We start from the raw sequence: 15,207 nt of genomic DNA, 5'->3' as shown, positions 1-15,207 counted from the left end.
ATAGGTTTATTTTCTCTAGCTGAATAGTTCCAGGACTATAGATGATTAGTTCCATGACAAGCTAATTAGTTCCTTGACTAGCTGATTCGTTTCTGGACTGGCTGATTAGCTCTAGGATCAACTGATAAGCTCTAGGATTAGCTGATAAGTTCCAGGACTAGCTGATTAGTTCCAGGACTAGGTGATTAGTTCCCGGACTAGCTGATTAGATCCCGGACAAGCTAATTAGTTCCTGGACTAGCTGATTAGTTTCTGGACTGGCTGATTAGCTCTAGGACCAACTGATAAACTCTAGGACTAGCTGATTAATTCCAGGACTAGCTGATTAGATCCCGGACAAGCTAATTAGTTCCTGGACTAGCTGATTCGTTTCTGGACTGGCTGATTAGCTCTAGGACTAACTGATAAGCTCTAGGACTAGCTGATTAGTTCCAGGACTAGCTGATTAGTTCCAGGACTACCTGATTAGTTCCAGGACTAGCTGATAAGCTTAGTTTTCAGTTAGTTTAACTCACAGTGATACATGGATATATTTATAAACATATATTAAATATGGTTGCATGCTTGCTGACGAGTAACGCAAGAGCTGAAAATGAAAAATATAATTGCATAATAAATAGAGCACAAGTGCTGAAACAGAAAATACATCATTAATTTACAATGACGACTATTATTCTCGATTCTTTTAAGAGTTTTAATATTTCAAAAGTGAAAAAGAAACTTTAAGATATATTAGGGTTTCAAATCGGAATTCCGTTGCGCGGAATAGCGCGCAACAGTTCTCGTATTACGCGGAATTGTGCGGAATTGTGGGTAAATTACAGGAACCGCAATTGCGCGCAAGTAAAATACACTCGCGGTGGAAACCCCAAGAGATATGAATCAGATTTGAATACTACGTCGAGTTTAAAGAGTCGGTTTGGCTAAACCTCTCAAATCAATTAGACTTTTTTTCTAGATTGCAATGTTTAAATTCAAAAAGAAGTAATTGGAAATATTTTTGCTCAATTTTTTTCGTGAAAATTTGTATGTCTTAAATCACAGTGTGTAACAAACTCTAATTTTCGAATCTCCATTCCTTTGCGATCCGATGTCACAGACCTTAGATATTTCAAACTATGATATGTGTTACATCAAAAAGATTAATCGTGAAATATCAAAGGTTTAACATACAAATTCAGAAAGTTGCAATTAATGACTCGGAGCGTAAAAAAATTAATTTAATTTCAAACAAATCATTCAGATAATACTTAAATTACTTCGCAAATACTAAAGCTAAAATTTAGTTTTAAAGGGGTTGTTCGCGAGAACTGAAATGGGGTATAGGATTACGGCGAAAAATAAGCGCTTTTGTTCTCTACTAATATTACTTCTATCTGTTGCGTCTATAAGGAGAAAATTGTTTAAAACGACCCATTCTGAAGAATGTAGCGTCAATACAAATACAAAAAAATGGAACATTCAACTCGGATCGTAAAAAATAAATTTTATTCCAATCAAATCATTCAGATATTAAAAACAATAGTCATCGATTATTTTTGACGCATTCTTAAATAGTTAATATTTCATAATAATTTTGATTTCGTTTTTTAAAATAATATTTCGCCGGTGCTGGATTTTCGAACATTCCTGGAAAATATGAAAATGTCGTCATCATTATCAAAAATCCTCAAAACAGGAATAAATGTTTTTAAAAGTGACCATCATATCATAAAGATATTATGAAATATCAATTATATACGAATGTGTCGAAAAATTATCGATGATTATTGTTTGTAATATCTAAATGTTTTGTTTGGAAATAAATTTTTTGTTTACGATCCGAGTTGAATGTTGCAGCTTTCTGAATTTGTATGGACGCTACATTCTTCAGCATGAGTCGTTCTTAACAATTTTCTCATTATAGACGCAACAGATAGAAGAAAGATCACTAGCGATCAAAAGCGCTTATTTTACGCCGTAATCCTATACCCCTTTCAGTTTTCGCGAACACTCCTATTAAAATGTAAATACATAAGAAAATTGCGCACAATTAAAGGACAAAACTTTGTGACACTTTAAGGTATTCCAAGTTAACTTTTCATACCAGTTTTCACACCAGATATCCAATATTATCTAGGGAGACAATTCTAACATTTTAAAATTTTTTTGTTAAAATGTGTTTGAATCTCAAATATTTTTAACACGGTCTGCTTATTTTAGCGAAATTTGTCTTCGCTTTTTTATCAGAGTTTTCGGATAAAATCAACATTTGTTGCTCTTGTAATATCAACAATAATGTATAGAAAAAAAAGAATTAATTTTTTAAAAGAAAAAATTATTTTCTTTTTTTTGATTTTTCAAAATTAATGTAGCTTTCAGTTTTTAGCAGAAAAAAACGAATGGTTGAAACAATAAACAGAAGACACTGTACAGACCAATTTCACTTTAAAAGCAATTTTTCAGTAACTTGTCATAAAGTTTACTGACAGTGACAATACCAAAACAGTAATAGATTGGTTTTTAATCGTCTTCAATTCTAACATGTTTTTTAAATTCTCATTCTGAAGAAATAGCGTTTTAAATATGTCTTGCAAAAGATAATTATATATTAGGCAACAAGTGATTAACAAAATCTGAAATAAACACATCTGTGTATTTATTTCCTGACAGATTAACTTTCGTTGAAATATCTTCAGTTAAAACCTAAATCTTGTATTGAGAAGTCTAATAGTTAGGATGCTCTTCCTAATTATTTTCTCATTGATACAGGTTTTTAACATTTCAAATCTCTTACAATTCCCTGAACCACTCAAACAAAAGCAAACATCTTTTAAATGGACCGTAATCATAATTTTAATTGACCCTCCATGCAAAGATGACGATGCAGATTTACAACGGTACCCTTGAAACCTTACTCAGATCAATAATTTTATAGGTTTAAAATTGTGCATTTATAATAATTCCTGTAGGTTTTCCTGCAGTAGAAATGCGCAAGTTACTTCTGTAAAGAACCCAAAATTGTTAATAATCAGTTTTCACAATTATATAAAATGATATTTAATTCAAACTTGACCAACAGTTTTTAATTAAAGGTTTCATTGTAAATCGGGCATTGCCTTCTTTGCATCTAGGGTCACTTGAAATTACGCTTACAGTCCCTTTAATCCAATATTATTATTAATGCCTAATATTTTTTTCTATTTAGTTGATAGGAGGACAAGTTGAAGAGCTTGATGTTGAAGATGAAATACTTGTTGTCAATCCAGAGATTAAAGAAACAGCTATACATAATACTTCCGGTAGTTTCATATTTTTACAAAAAAAATGAATAAATGATAGACTGAAAAAAAACTTCCCAAAAGTCAAAATCCTAAAATACAAAGTCTTAAGAGATCACCTCTTATTAGACTCCTGAAAGACAAACTCCTGAAAGACAAACCCCTAAAAGACAAATTCCTGAAAGACAAACTCCTGAAAGACAAACTCCTGAGAGACAAACTCCTGAAAGACAAACTCCTAAAAGACAAACTCCTGAAAGACAAACTCCTGAAAGACAAACTCCTGAAAGACAAACTCCTGAAAGACAAACTCCTGAAGGACAAACTCCTGAAAGACAAACACCCGAAAGAAAAACTCTGAAAAGACAAACTTCAAAGAGACACACTGATTAATGACAAACTTCTTAAAACTCCTGAAAGACAGGCTTTAAAAAAAGAAGTTTTTAAAGAAAACAAAACTTTTCCAGAGATAGATAAGAATATTTTAATACTCCTGTAATGAAACTGGATTTAACAGGATTTATCTGGGGTCCTCCACTTTCACGTGGAGAAAGGAGTCAATCAAGAAGTCTGATTGGTGCTAATGTAACAGGAGAAGATTTAGAGCTTATGAAGCTAGGTCTTGAAAGTGAAAGACATGCTATTGGAAGAAGTATTCAGAGGGATTTAAAGTACCGTTGGCCAAATAGTAAAGTTCCTTACAGGATTGAAGCGGCTATAGATCAAGAAAAACGTACCATTATTGCATCGGTAATGTTAGTTTTATTTCTAAGGAATTATGTTATCTCCATTTTTAACCAATTCACTTTTTTTATAAGCATCAGCAACATTAGAGTAAACTGAAAGAAACAATTGTATAATATGAAGCCAATTAAAATTACTTTGAAAATCTTAAATTTTTAATGTTAAATTTTACAAAAACGATCCCCATTTTGCATTAGTCTCATTTTCAATATTTTTCCGCTAAAAAAAAAAACTTAATCTTGGTAATCTATATATAGAAAGTTGCAATCTCTGTTTGTTTGTTTGTATATGTGTCTGTCCGATCATAACTCAGGCACCCCTGGACCGATTTGCATCAAATTTGGATTCGGGAACTTTCGACTTTCATAACTAAAATTCAGGTTTCGGTAAGACCGTTCAAGTGCGGGTAAAAAGCGGAAGTAACTTTTAATAACCTTGGTTATAGCGGTGGGTTTCCTAGCTAGTAATTAACAAAAGTTATTATTTTCAGGGTATACAAAACATAGAAGATAACACTTGTATTCGGTTTGTTGAAAAAACTGATACAGATTTAGATTGGGTTGATATTTTCACAACCGGTGCTAGTGGGTGTTTTGCTAATGCTAGGTAAGAACATAACCCTTAAATAGGCTGGTGGGGGGGGGTTTTGGCGCCCCCCCTTGTAGTTTAAAATTTTGTGACTTTTGATGAATAGAAATTTCAAGGATTGCGACTAACGGTACAGATATAAAAACTATATTTTTGAAAAGCCCTTGAAAAATGAATGTAGAAACATGTGTCACACTTTGATATTTGTTTAACCCTATTTACCCTGGCGATAACTTAAAAAGTGAGCTCAAATTTTCTGACTTTTCTAATTAACACATGCCCATTACTTAAGGCTAAAGCTGGGCTTTTATACCTACTGCCTGAGTCCTCAGGCATACTGCAACAAGATTGAATTTTTGCAAAGAAATTTAAATGGAATTTGAACATTTTCAGTTTTTCATAAAAAAAATTAAGTTTTAAAAATTTTGCTAATGTTTTGGCATATTTAAATTTGCTGGGTCAAGGGCTTTTTAAAAATGTACAAATTGTTGCACTTTGAGCAATTTTTTTGCACATTTTTTGCTTAATAACTGGACTTCGCAATAAATATATGGATTTTTGCAAATCTGCCATTTTTTCAGATTATTGAAGTATTGCCAAAGGGCTTTCCAAAATCGTATTAAATGTTATATATTTGTATCACATAAAGAAAATAAAGGGGGGGGGGGTCAGATAGACGTCTTGATAAATAGGCTCAAAAACCCCCACAAAAAAAATAATTTTTATGACCCTCTTTTGCATTCAACCCTCTCTATCAAACCATTAGAACTCGCTATGAGCATGCAATTTAACCCTGTACTTTTTCGGGGGGGGGGGGCGTGTAACGCCCTTACCCACCAGGTTATACATAGATTCAAACCCCTCAGCATTTATAGGGTTAAAATAAACAATTATATAAAATTGATTACATTAATTCAATGTATACAGATATCATCAGTGTAAAAAGAATAAATTCTCATTTTTTCTAGAAATCTTCCAAAAAAGCCAAACTTATATAACTGAATAAAAATAACATTTTTTTTATAACCCAGATAATATTCATAAGTTGATTCAGTCTATTTATATGAAAACTTAAACAGTATTATAGTTCCAACAAAAAATATGACAAGTTTCTAGGATAAGTTAGATCTGAATTATGCTCAAACAAGACTTATATTCTAGATACCTTGGACCTGGTTTTGGATCCCACCAGGTTGGGCTTGCATTCTCTGCTACTAGGGATGACTAAAATTATTTAAATATTTTAAAACTTGGCTAGTTTAAAACTTGATGGTATAAGTTATATTTAAATATAATTAAGTATTCAAAATTAAAAATAATCTTTGTTTTCATAATTACGTAAGAGTACATTTTGTTTATTATCCTCTTTATACAAAATACTTTTTTCTTAAAATTTTAATCATGCAATTTCAGTACATGCTTTACTAAGGTAAGTAAAATATTTTATAATTATAAATTTTATCAAATTTATTTTATGATCAGAAATGCGTCACTGGCGTTCAGTGTAAAAGTTTTATGTCTTACTCAACTTAAAAACAGATTTTTATGATTAATAGATAACTTCCCTGGAACAATAACAAAGAAATTGCGTCGTTGCTTTGAGCTTAACTCTTCTTCTTCCTATATCTTTACACCTGATTGCGCAAACCATTGATATTTCAAAAGACTCAATTTCTTTCTCTAAATTTCTTGTCTTCAATGTTAAATTTTCAGAATTCTTGAGAGTCAAAACTATTTTTGGGAAACTTCTTAAAATTCTGAGTTAACATGAAAAAATTAACCTAAAAAGCAAAATATATATAGAAATATTTTAAAATCTTCAGGGTATAGTTGTTCATGAACTGCTGCATATACTGGGAGTTGCTCATGAACAACAAAGACCGGATCGAGATGATTTTATCACAATAGACTGGACAAATTTGCAGGTAGTTGTTGGGAAAAGATTAATAGTTTTTTTTATTTCTTAAACATTTTAGGATTGTGATTGCACAGACACAATGCACTCTTTTATATTTTCAGAATGTGATTGCACAGACACAATCCACTCTTTTATATTTTCAGATTGTGATTGCACAGACACAATCCACTCTTTTATATTTTCAGATTGTGATTGCACAGACACAATCCACTCTTTTATATTTTCAGATTGTGATTGCACAGACACAATCCACTCTTTTATATTTTCAGAATGTGATTGCACAGACACAATACACTCTTTTATATTTTCAGATTGTGATTGCACAGACACAATGCACTCTTTTATATTTTCTTTTCACTAAAAGACAATTTCTTAAAGTAGATATGTTTCCATTAAGATATATTTCTCAAGGTTAATATCTCCAATAAAATATAATAAAAGTATATTTCTCAAGGTGGATATACCAAATATCTTAAGGTGGATATACCATATTTCTTAAGGTGGATATATCATATTTCTTAAGGTGGATATGTCTTACAACATGTGGAAGGACTCCTGGGATACAGAAGACCTAGCAACTTTAACAAAGTAGGCTCTTCAGAATTACAGCTCTTGATGTTTTAAGTTAACTTTAAAACCAAATAGGGCCTTGAAAATAGTCTCTTAGAAAATTAACATATTAACAATATATATTGGAATTAATATCCTTGTCATGTTCAAAGGTTTTGTTTTTGATATGGAATGTGATCCAAAAAAATTAATCTTTCAACGTGAGCCCATTTCTAACACTTAGTATTAGAAATAACTGAATTAAAACTATTTTTTCTTTAAGATGTACATTGACTGGTGCAACACAAGCTACTGCAGACTTTACTAACTGTGTTAGTGGTGACACAGTAACTGCTATGGGTCTTGGATATGACTTCAAGTCTGTTATGCACTATAGACTCAGAAGGTTAAACAATTTGTACTGCTGATACTATTGTACAGGGCTCAATATTTATTGTCTGGTATGCACTATACACTCAGAAGGTTAAACAATTTGTACTGCTGATACTATTGTAAAGGTTTCAATATTTATTGTCTGGTATGCACTATACACTCAGAAGGTTTAACAATTTGTACTGCTGATACTATTGTACAGGGCTCAATATTTATTGTCTGGTATGGGCCTCAATGTTTATCACTGCTTAATTTAATCCTGAACCTGGGTTTGGGGAACTGATACTAAATTGTTCTTGTGAATTGAATTCTCATTTTCTTTAGTTTTGCAGTCGACTCTTCAAAACCTGTAATGACACCTAAAGATGCAAGTATAACTGATGCTAATGTGGGAAACACTGAACTCTCTCCAATGGATATTACTAAACTACAAAGAAGTTATTACTGTACTGGAACCACCCAGGTTATCAGTATACCAATACCTGTGCCTATGCTTCTTTGAAATTTATCATGAATGATTTTGAAGTCCAAAAGAATTAGTTAATTTGTAATTAAACTTTACCATTCTAATTCCCTTTTCTAAAACTTTTTTATTTAGAAAATATTAAACAGTGTGTGCCTAATTGAATGTAGGTTGTAGATATTTATTTAGAATCGACATGTCTGAGTTTAAATATAAATTAAGTTTCTCATTTTGATAAAAAATCATCTCGTAGATGTATATATATTAAATGGTATTATAGAGTTCTTGTGGAGGTTCTTACTATTCAACAACTGGTGGAACAGTCTCAGGAGAAACCCTTACAGGTGAGATCACTCATTTCTCTTTCATAGATATACAGGGCGTCCCACGAAACATGACAGTTGTTGAATAGTTTTGAATATCTTCTTCCATAATCTATATTAGATATTAAAGACTTATCGTAGATTATTTTGTAAAAAAATCTGTTACTTAAATAAATTGAAATTATTATTTTACTTTAAGATGACTCCCATACAATATTTTTATTATTCTCGTATTAAACAACTGAACAAATTATGGAAGAAGACATTTTAAACCATTTACCAGCTGTCATGTTTCATGGGAGACCCTAAATCAAGGTCTCTAACTGCCGATAATTTAAATCTGAAATTTCAGGAACATCTGAATGTGAGTTTATCTTTTCAACTGAAGTTGGCAAAGGAATTAAACTAGCTGTATCAGCTACGGTAACTATTTTCTTAAATATTTAGTATTGTTAATGTTGTCTCAAACTCAGAGTAAGTATGGATGTTAACAGACCTACTTATGTACATTGGATTTCGACTTTTGATAGCTCTTGGGAAAGCCTTGAATAAAAAGAAATATATTGTACAATTTTTGCGAAGAATTTTGCATACATTTTTGCACAGAAACCTTCAAAGAGAATCTGCACATTTTCAGTTTTCCTTGAATACAAACTTAGTTTTTAAAAATTTTGCAAATATTTTTGCAAATTTGAATAAGCCATGGTAAAGGCTTTTCAAAAATGAATCAAATGATATAGATTTGTATCAAAATAAGGAAATAGACTTCAGCCTTAAGAGGGTTAAAGTAGAGCATAAGAGCTTTTCAATTATGTATCATTTGTCATATTTGGATATCAAACATGGAATTTAGAAGGAGGGTATCCTGGTTTTTAAGTACCCCAGCAGGGATAGGGTTAAAGTATCTTAACTTAAAGGCCCCTCTTTTCTTATATAATTTGAAATGTTAAAAGTTTATTATTCTTTATTACTAAGTTTGCTGGATCCTGTAGCACTGACTACCTAGAGATTAGAATAGGAACAATGACTGGAGCTCTCATTGGTAAATACTGCCAGGTAGTGATTACATTGTCTTTAAACTTGTTGGTTTGGTTATCTATTTGAATACATACATGATGCAACATTAGTTGACCAGAATGGTTGATTTCTTCTGAGAAAATGATAATATTTTTCTTTTCATTAATATTTGTTGGCAAGTAAATATTGTACCCAGTTCTATTGTTGCAATGTAGCTTTCTATATAAACCAAACATTCAAAGCAGTTTAATTTTTTACACATTTTCTTGCTTTGTGATTAGCTAAAAGTAAACTGTAACAGGAACCAAAGGTTCAAATGTTATTTTTTGATAAAGTTGACGTGTGTAAAAGTACTGCAGTTAAAGGGAAAATAAATACCCCTTTTTTAGTTAATGTCCCGTTATAATCTAGACAAACATTCTATTTGAATATATCGAATAATGCCAAGCTAACTTTCTGATGCCGCATCCGACGCCTAGGGAAAGCTTGGTTCATCGACCTAAACATGGAGATAAGGGAGAGCCGGGTTAGGATTTTCTGGTGAGAGAGGTTCAAGAAGTATTTTGTCTCCGAGATGTATATTTCATCATATTTATACCATTTTCACATTATTAATGAAGTATTGTTTCATGTTTATTGTGTTATAACTCGAGCGTCGTGAAGGAAATTAAAGTCATGGGATATTTAATTTAGTTTTTCATTCAAATCTCAATGCATATAATCCATCATAGGGCAATCCTATTCCAGCTGAATTGTTTCTAAAAACAAACAAAGTATGGATGAGATGGGTTAAAACAACTTCAACCTTGACTGGAACTTGGACTGTGGACACAAGTAATTAAGTTTATTCTAGTTTATTAAGATAAGAACCAAACATATATGATCCCTAAGCCCGTGATTTAAAAGCTTCGGCTCGAGTCGTAATTCCTTAAACCCGACTTTAAGACCCAATCTTAGACCCAACTCTAACGACAGCTTGTGTCACGTGATTGACAGCTGCAAGATCTTCAGCACGACTTAAGGAGTTAGGCCCAATGAAATTAAAACCGACCTTGATTGGTTTTAGTGGAGAATAAGACTCAATGTTGCGCCTTGTTCTCATAAAAACTGGGAATTCGCCAATTCCTACCATGAAAATCCGCTAAATAGAATATTAAACCGGTTTTTTGAATTCAACTCTGTGGAAAATTAGATGCAGCTTTCATCCGAAAGCTCAAGCCGTAAATAAGGTCCAACGACAGCTTAGACTTGAGTCATAATTCCCCGAATTTTTTAAATCGCGGGCTCTGGTGTCTTTAAATACATATCATTGTTCTTCTCAATATCAAATATGTTTATTTCAAGATAATTCAATTTGTAATTAAACTAACTTTTGAAATAAAACCCACATATTGTTAAATATCCAAATGTTTTAGTTACCTGTTCCTGTGACAAAATAAAAATGGACAACTTAGAATGTAGTTCATGCAGCATATTTTATGATAAGTCAGTAACATTAGTCGGTGGGAAACCTTCTTATCAAAATGGAGAAAGATATGTATTTTGGAATAGCAATCGCAACAAGTGGATGATTTCAACTTCAACAAATACAGACAGTGCTTTTACAACTAATGAGGTAAAGAGTAAATAAAACTAAAGTTTAAAATTTAACTGTATCTACTTTAGTTGGCATACTACTGTCCAGAGGATCTGTCCTCAGGATGGACACAAATTGTTGATGGCAAATTTGTTCCAAGTGCAGCAGGTTCAATGAGATGCAGTGATTGTGTAAGATTTCCTGCTACTCCAGAGTGTGGTGAGTTAAAACTCTTTATGTAAACAAAATATGTATATTTACACTGTTTTATGCAACTTTACAAAAATCATTTCTGATTCAAATAGCATTTAGGTTAAATCAGAAAAAAACATTTAAAAGTTTTCTTACTTCAGATAAGTAGAGACCGTTCTTTAAAATGCTTTCAATGAAGAATAAAAAGCCCTACAAAATAAGCTGTGAGAGAAATTAAGGAAAGCCATTTTTAGCTTTAACCCCAATATAGAACCTGGTCCAGATAATAACAACTGTTTTACTTTATTCAAATAATATATGCAGGGGAAAATTGTGTTCAAGTCATATTGTTACATTATTACACATGCTATAGTTTTTGTTTCTATTTATAAAAATACTCTAATCTTTAATGTACAAGGCCAACAATGACCCCTACTGCAGTACAAGGACAACAATGACCCCTACTGCAGTACAAGGCCAACAATGACCCCTACTGACAAGGCCAACAATGACCCCTACTGCAGTACAAGGCCAACAATGACCCCTACTGCAGTACAAGGCCAACAATGACCCCTACTGCAGTACAAGGCCAACAATGACCCCTACTGCAGTACAAGGCCAACAATGACCCCTACTGCAGTACAAGGCCAACAATGACCCCTACTTTAGTACAAGGCCAACAATGACCCCTACTGCCGTACAAGGCCAAAAATGACCCCTACTGCAGTACAAGGCCAACAATGACCCCTACTGCAAATTGGCTAAATCCGAAACTACTGACATCAGCAAGTGAACAGTTTATGTAGAAAATCTTATATCTATTATTGTAGTTGCTTGCTGTTCCAATATTCTACTAAGTAGCACCTCACAGGCCACAATAGATGGATTCTCACTCCTTGGAAAATATATACCCTATGCTACTCAAACAGAAATTAATGGCAAGAAGGTTTATGTCAAAGAAGGTGATACTAGATACTGTTTAAGAACTCCAGTAGCAGGAGGGAACTGGGTTTTGGGAGTATGTTCTGATCTTACTGTAACTAGTGGGTAAGATGCTCTGAATAATAATCAAAATAAAAACAAATTATAATTTACTTTGAGATAAAAACTTTTAAATGATCACCCCTTATATATAAAAGACTTATTATCCAGTGTGACAGATCAAATTTATGATATGTCTATATGATAACATTATATGCTGATTGATTTTTGAAGACCGTTGTTTAACTAAAGGGAGATTTGTTCTATGAAAACATCAACTAATCAAATGCCATTTAAGTTATCTGTTATAATTTACATTGTTGCAAAGCTTGACCAATCAGAAGTTAGGATTCAACAGCATTGAGATTTTTATCCAGGGTGCAGCTTTATAGTTTTCTAAATTAAAAGTTCTAAATACATTTTGTATCTTTAGCTTTGCATTCGGAGATTCATCTAAGTGTCCAGAACAGTCTGGCCCAACATGGAGAATTGCTATTAGTGGATCACTCCAAGCAGATCCTTTGTTCAAAGTGACTTGTGCTGATCCAACAACTACAGCTTCAACCTCTACGGCAGCTTCAACCTCTAAAATAGCTTCAACCTCTGCCACAGCTTCCACCTCTATCACAGCTTCAACCTCTACCACAGCTTCAACCTCTACAATAGCTTCAACCTCTACCACAGCTTCAACTTCTACCACAGTTTCAACTTCTACCACAGCTTCAACTTCTACCACAGCTTCAACCTCTACCACAGCTTCAACCTCTACCACAGCTTCAACCTCTACCACAGCTTCAACCTCTACCACAGCTTCAACCTCTACCATAGCTTCAACAACCTCTACCACATCTTCAACTTCTACCACAGCTTCAACCTCTACCACAGCTTCAACCTCTACCACTGGTTCAACCTCTACCACAGCTTCAACCTCTACCACAACTTCAACCTCTACTACAGCTTCTTCTACTACTGTAACTTCTTCATTGTCTACTACAGCTTCTACAACAGGAACATCAATTGGAACTAGAGTAAATATATCAAGTTCCTTAAAATAAACTATTAAGATAAAATACATGATATTGTGTAAGTATGTATTCATTTCAGGCTCCGTGTGAAGCTTGCAAGACTGTCTTAGATGGAGCAATGGCTGGAATTTACAAATTGAAGGCAATGTTTAAATTTTAAAACTTTTGAAATAAGATAAACTAATTAGTTAATAAGTCAAATACATTCAAGGCTTTACATTTAACAATAAATTGTTCATATTGCACGATATTTGAAAAATACCCATCCAGTGGCCGAATTTAAAGAATTTGAGCGGCGGTTTAAATTTAAGCTGCGGCTTACATATGGTTGGTTCCACTTAAAATTGTTTTAAATGTTTCAAGATTTAAGCCGGCACTTGATTTAAACCGGGATTTGGTAGATTTAAACCGCGGCTCAAGTTCTTTAAATTCCATCTCTGGGTGCTGTAAAGTTAACCATTCTATCTTAACTTAAGAAAAAAAATATTATTTAAATTATTAAGGATAGGCTTTTTAGCTGCTAGTCTTCTCTAATATTGTCCCTTCCACATTTTTCTCTTTTAGTTTACAAGACGAGTATTTGAGACATCATCCAAACATTTGAATTTTGATTTGGAAATAATAATATGATTATCTGTTTGTCAGGAGTCTAACTTCCCATCCTGCTTGAACGGATGCTTGTATGAGTTTGGCTCAAATTTCTACTGTTTTGTACCAGGAGAGTTTAAAGTCACCCCTACCTGTAGTTGAATACCTAAACAAGACTTGGACATCTACTATAAAACATATTAATTGGTCAATTTCAAAATTATTTTCACACAAAACTAAATAAATTGATTCAAAACAAAAAGGGCTTCTTTTGTTTCCAGGAACTTTGAGCATAATTTTATGTAAGCTTCCATTTATAAAGTGTCATGTCCAATTTACATTGTACCTTTTAAACCTTTGTTTGATCAGGGGTTTCGTAGATATTCTTATTTATACAGTTTTTCATGAACAATGGTGTCATTCAGAATAAAAAACGTTCAGAAAAAAAAAATATTCAGAAAAAAAACCAACGCCTTGGATCATTCAGAGAAATTAAAAATCATTCACCTTTTTAAAAACAAACGAAAAAAAACAAAATGAAGGATTCAAAATCGTTCCAAGCTTGAAAAAACGAATAACGATAGCTTTTCACCGAACAAACCGTTTTTTGGACCAAGATTTTCAAAAAACGATAGTTTTGACTGAACAAACGATTTTATTGAACAAACAATTTTATTGAACACACGATGTTATTGATTAAATGATTTTATTGAATAAACGATTTTATTAAATAAACAATTTTATTGAATACAAATTTTATTGATTAAATGATTTTATTGAATAAACGATTTTATTGAATAAACAATTTATTGAATAAACAATTTTATAAAACAAACAATTTTATTGAATAAATGATTTTGTTGATCAAATACTGAAAAAAAAATTATTTTACTGAATGAATGATTTTACCCAAATAGATTGTAATAATCATATAATATGCGGCATAAGGACTATATCCCCACTCCACTTTTAATATTTTAAACTATCTCTTCATGTTAAAAAAAAAAAATCGATTTGACTACAGTTAGAAATAGTTAAGTTGGAACTAAATTAAGAAAATTAATTAAAATGTGTTTCAAAGTTTAATGGAAATAATACCAAACTGTTATCAAAAGCTTTCAGTTCAAAATTGTTCTCTCTGCACTCATATTATTCTGTCTCTACCTTTCTTAATACTAATTATTATAACTATTCATATATTTTTAGTATACACAGGGTAGTTGAACTTCTTTTCCAGTTCATGTACTCTATAGTTTAACCTTTTAATATACAATCATGCATCTAAAGATCACATCTATGCAATTTAGTTTGGAATATTAAACTTGCTTGGAAAAATACAAATAGGCTGTATTAATTTACACACAGACAGTACAGGGTGTCTCAATAAACATGGGAATTAAGTGACCACTTTTATATCGTCTTCGATCCATGAGGCCTTTTTTCAATAAACTATAACTGAGTATTCAAGTTTACTCATCTGATAACGATAACGCCTGGTCTTGAAATTTACAAAATGTGGTCTACCATTTGTGTATCTTCAAAACTGACAAATTATTTAATAAATCAAAATTGTATTTAAATATCTAATAT

The 15,207-nt window shown here is 32.2% G+C and overlaps 1 protein-coding gene across 1 annotated transcript; it reads left to right on the top strand.

The window, feature by feature from the left end:
• Window positions 1-2,663: 2,663 nt before the first annotated feature.
• On the top strand, window positions 2,664-13,879 carry LOC111710251 (serine-rich adhesin for platelets). Its single transcript, XM_023484315.1, has 20 exons — window positions 2,664-2,751; window positions 3,188-3,281; window positions 3,778-4,010; window positions 4,495-4,610; window positions 5,754-5,810; window positions 6,006-6,021; window positions 6,416-6,517; window positions 7,034-7,098; window positions 7,343-7,465; window positions 7,777-7,915; window positions 8,196-8,259; window positions 8,591-8,661; window positions 9,214-9,294; window positions 9,987-10,089; window positions 10,671-10,870; window positions 10,921-11,050; window positions 11,854-12,070; window positions 12,438-13,032; window positions 13,109-13,171; window positions 13,675-13,879. The coding sequence occupies exons 1-20, from the start codon at window positions 2,719-2,721 to the stop codon at window positions 13,777-13,779; spliced, it is 2,607 nt and encodes an 868-aa protein (XP_023340083.1). The 5' UTR covers window positions 2,664-2,718; the 3' UTR covers window positions 13,780-13,879.
• The last annotated feature ends 1,328 nt before the right edge of the window (window positions 13,880-15,207 follow it).

The sequence above is a fragment of the Eurytemora carolleeae genome, unplaced genomic scaffold (genome assembly GCF_000591075.1).
Source record: "Eurytemora carolleeae unplaced genomic scaffold, Eaff_2.0 scaffold1046, whole genome shotgun sequence".
NCBI classification, from domain to species: Eukaryota; Metazoa; Arthropoda; class Copepoda; order Calanoida; family Temoridae; genus Eurytemora; species Eurytemora carolleeae.
Note: the sequence above shows the minus strand (reverse complement) of the source record. Positions and strands in the feature narration are given on the sequence as shown.

Excerpts from the sequence above, each read along its gene's own strand:
- LOC111710251 (XM_023484315.1), top strand. The coding sequence starts at position 2,719 with ATGCTCTTCCTAATTATTTTCTCATTGATACAG. Across the intron at positions 8,662-9,213 it reads AACTAGCTGTATCAGCTACG|TTTGCTGGATCCTGTAGCAC; the intron begins GTAACTATTTTC and ends TTTATTACTAAG. Across the intron at positions 12,071-12,437 it reads GATCTTACTGTAACTAGTGG|CTTTGCATTCGGAGATTCAT; the intron begins GTAAGATGCTCT and ends TTGTATCTTTAG.